Below are 3,405 nucleotides of genomic sequence, written 5' to 3' on the forward strand. Positions count from 1 at the left end.
TAATCGCTGCATTTCCGAAGGGTCTGTCCCTTCGGAACGAGCCGAATGTCATCGAGGGTACGGAGAGAATCAAACATCAAATAAAAGCAAAACATCTGTATTTCCTCTTTCATCTTTTCTTTTTTTTTCTCCCGCAAAATTGAAGCAGAGCGTCTGCGTAACATCCAGATAAAATACAAAAAAACAACATGATTACAAAAGCGAGACAATATATATTTTTTTAAAGGAATGTGTGTGTGTGTGTGTGTGTGTGAGAGGAGGACAGGTGTGCGAGCGCACAGCTGGATGTGACAAGCAACACCTGGCGAGGGCCAAACTCTCAAACGCTTCCCGCTGCCGGGATCAAGTTTCCCACCGGGAGAGCAGGAGGCGTCCACAGCGGGGAGCAGCATGACGGGGACAAATAGGGCATTTCTCAGGTTTTTGTGTTGCTTTTAAATATCGCCGGCGTTCCCGGAGTCCATCGGGCCGAGAGCCGGAGAGCGGATCAGTCATGAGCGGCGGTTAAATAGCTCCTGACAGGCCGGAGCTACTGTAGCTCCTCCAGCCCTGAAGGCCAGCAGTCATCGGGAGGAGAATGTCACTGGTGAGACAACTTAGTGAGCAAACGCCTCATTAATACTAATTGGCACAAATGCTGAAAATGCTCCTTCCATTTTGGAAAAGAAGAAGAAAAGAGAAGAGGGGAGGGAAATAATCCGAAGCATTCCAGTTATTCTATCTGCGAGGATGCAGCAATGTGTCCCGTCCGAATGCAGCGACGCTGAGGCGATAATTGCTCGACTAAAACAAAAGGAACTATGTCAAATGTGTATTTTTTTTTTTAAATAAAAATAATTACAGGTGGTACACAAATTATAATTTCCATCCCAAAACATGCCGGCTCACACGCCGCCGCCTCCTGAAGGCTGTTCAGAGGAATTATCTGTAATTGTAGAGATTTCACATTTGTGTGTATTCATCTGATTTGTCAGTTAAGGCGCCGATGGAGGGAGTCGGCCCTCCATCTGCTAGAATATTTAAGAAAAATGTGAGTCTGCGTGCGTTGATTTTTGTATTTATTTTTTCCGGTGCATCGGAGGCGTTTTGTGTGTGGAGAGGAACCAAGAGTCACACGCCTCGCCCCGACCCGCCATGGCTGCACCGAGCCGGGCAGGAAGAGGACGGAGGGACAGGCGGGGAGACGGAGGAGAGTGGCCAAGCCTCAATAAGCCTCTGCATTCCCAGGGGGGAGGATAGGGGGGAGGAGGGGAGGGAGGGTGAGGGGGGATCATCAGACAGAGCTAGTTGTTATGGAAGAGAAAAAAGAAGAAGAAAAAAAGGAGGGGGGGGGGGGGGGGCTCACATTTTACATTTTTAATCTAATGGTTATTAAATGTATTTTTTTGTTTCCAAATGGAAGGAAATAAAAAATATATTCTGGTGCCAAGAGCTCGGCGTCTCTCGTCAGCTTGTAAGGGTGTGAAGATTTAAATTTGCTTTGCTAATATTATTTTATGAAATGCTGCATTTGGTACTAAAGCCAGTTCCCTCCTCCTCCTTTACGAAACAGGTGGCCTCAGCTAAACAGCCTGTCAAACCTCTAAATGTGTGTTGTGTTTTTCTTGTAATTCTATTTCTCCTTTCCAGCATGAATTCTGCAAATGTAAATACATCTTCATAATGGGAAAAAATCTGCAGCTACACCAAACTGTTGTGCTCGCTCGTGCTATTTAGTGTGGAACAAAATGCTTGTCTGCCATCGATTGTGTGGAATCAATAAATGAAATCTGATCGAGATGAATAACCTGTGGGGGCAGAGATTAACAAAACGCTGTTTGTGGAGGGAGAAGCAGCTGAAGCTCAGCCTCAGCTTCACACACTCTGTATGGAATAATCAGGAATAACGGGGCCAGGGAATGTCACTGCACATTTGTCCTCTTGTGTGGAAACTGTGCAGTCAAATGCAGAAAAGAAAAGCGACAAATCTCCCAATTAATGTGCAGCATTTATCGGACACGCCATCCGATTTATTCACGATGCCTCCACTGCAATAAACTTCGTCACAAAAGAAAACTAAAGCAACAACAAAATGAATTATTTCTCCACTTCTGCTGGTTCCCGGAAACCAGCGACAATATAGAGGCTAAATCACTGTACATGCGAGGAGGGGTGCAAAAGGCCCGTTTGCAGGGGAAAACACGCCAGCGGGGCGGATTAAAAACATGTCACAACTCCGGTCACAAGACTTCCACAGCGGGCCGCGGCAGCGCGCGTGGCCGGGGCTCGGTGCCCCCATGGCGGCGTGGGTCCCAGCCGGCACCCGCTGCCCCTCCAACTTTTCCCAAAAAAAAGCATCCACAAGTTTCCAACTATAACCTCGTCGCAATCTTCACCAAATATATAGAGATTGGGGGGAAAAGCATTTTTTTTTAAACCGCTATTATTATTTTTTAAAGATTCCAAAAAAAAAAAGCAGCTGCAACGCGGGCGCGTTTACGCACAGCCTCTCCCCGGGTAGCGGTGCCTTGTCCCTGCGTAAAGGGGGGGCAGGAACGCGCACCAGCCGCGGACCTCCACACACCCTAACCCCGCAGAGGAAGCCTCCAGCCGGGCGTACATCCACAGATATCCCCTCCCCGACTGCTCGGTGCGTTTCCCCCGTGATTTTCTTACCGTTTTTCCGTCTCGGGTTGGCTTGTTTTCGCCTCTTACACCGGGGGCCATCCGCCATGATCTCTTGCTTCATTGATAAGTGTGTGTGGGATCAGATGGCAGATCGCATGGACTCGATTCCTTGATTTCAGCTTGATATCTGACGGGAAACACACGCACACACACACACACAGACACACACACACACACACACACACACACACACACCAACAATGTGGTATTAGCGTGAGATCCACTTGCGCCGGACGCGCGATAAGAAATGTGAGTTGGATGGAGAGACAGATTATAACGAAAAGAAAAGAGAAAGTATGACAAGCAGCGGAGAGGGAACCCATGTCCTTCTAATTTAGGGTCCAGTGCTCGGCTCTCAGCTTAGTGGCTTTAACAAACAGGAGCAGGAAGGAATTATCATTTCTCTTATTAGAATAAAACACATTTCGATCAGGACAAGAAGCAAAAACGTCACCATTCTGATTTCTGTCAGAAAAGTTTCACCCACCGGTTTTTGTATTTTTTCTCCACTTTTTTGAAGAAAAAAAATATGTTTTTTTAAATTCTTTTCAATTAAAACTGACAGGGTTAGCGGACGTGTGGCGCGTTCGCTCCGGGGTCCGGACCAGAGGAGGAATCCGGTTCATGAATCACTATTTCTGTCACATTTTAGGGTCAAACACGGCGAAGGAGCTCCAGAATGAAGCTCCACTGTGGGCTCTGATTAAAGTCTCATAACTTCAATAAACACTTCCAACA

The 3,405-nt window shown here is 47.0% G+C and overlaps 1 protein-coding gene across 1 annotated transcript in view; it reads right to left on the reverse strand.

Annotated features, from left to right (window-relative positions):
* Positions 1-2,728, reverse strand: part of zeb2b (zinc finger E-box binding homeobox 2b) — a gene marked incomplete at its 5' end in the record, with an annotated part of 70,225 nt that extends 67,497 nt beyond the window's left edge. The window contains 1 exon segment of the mRNA XM_079236982.1: positions 2,656-2,728. Within this exon segment, the coding sequence (XP_079093108.1) occupies positions 2,656-2,728 (73 nt within the window).
* Between the last annotated feature and the right edge of the window lie 677 nt (positions 2,729-3,405).

The sequence above is a fragment of the Taurulus bubalis genome, assembly GCF_910589615.1.
Source record: "Taurulus bubalis genome assembly, chromosome: 21".
NCBI lineage: Eukaryota > Metazoa > Chordata > Actinopteri > Perciformes > Cottidae > Taurulus > Taurulus bubalis.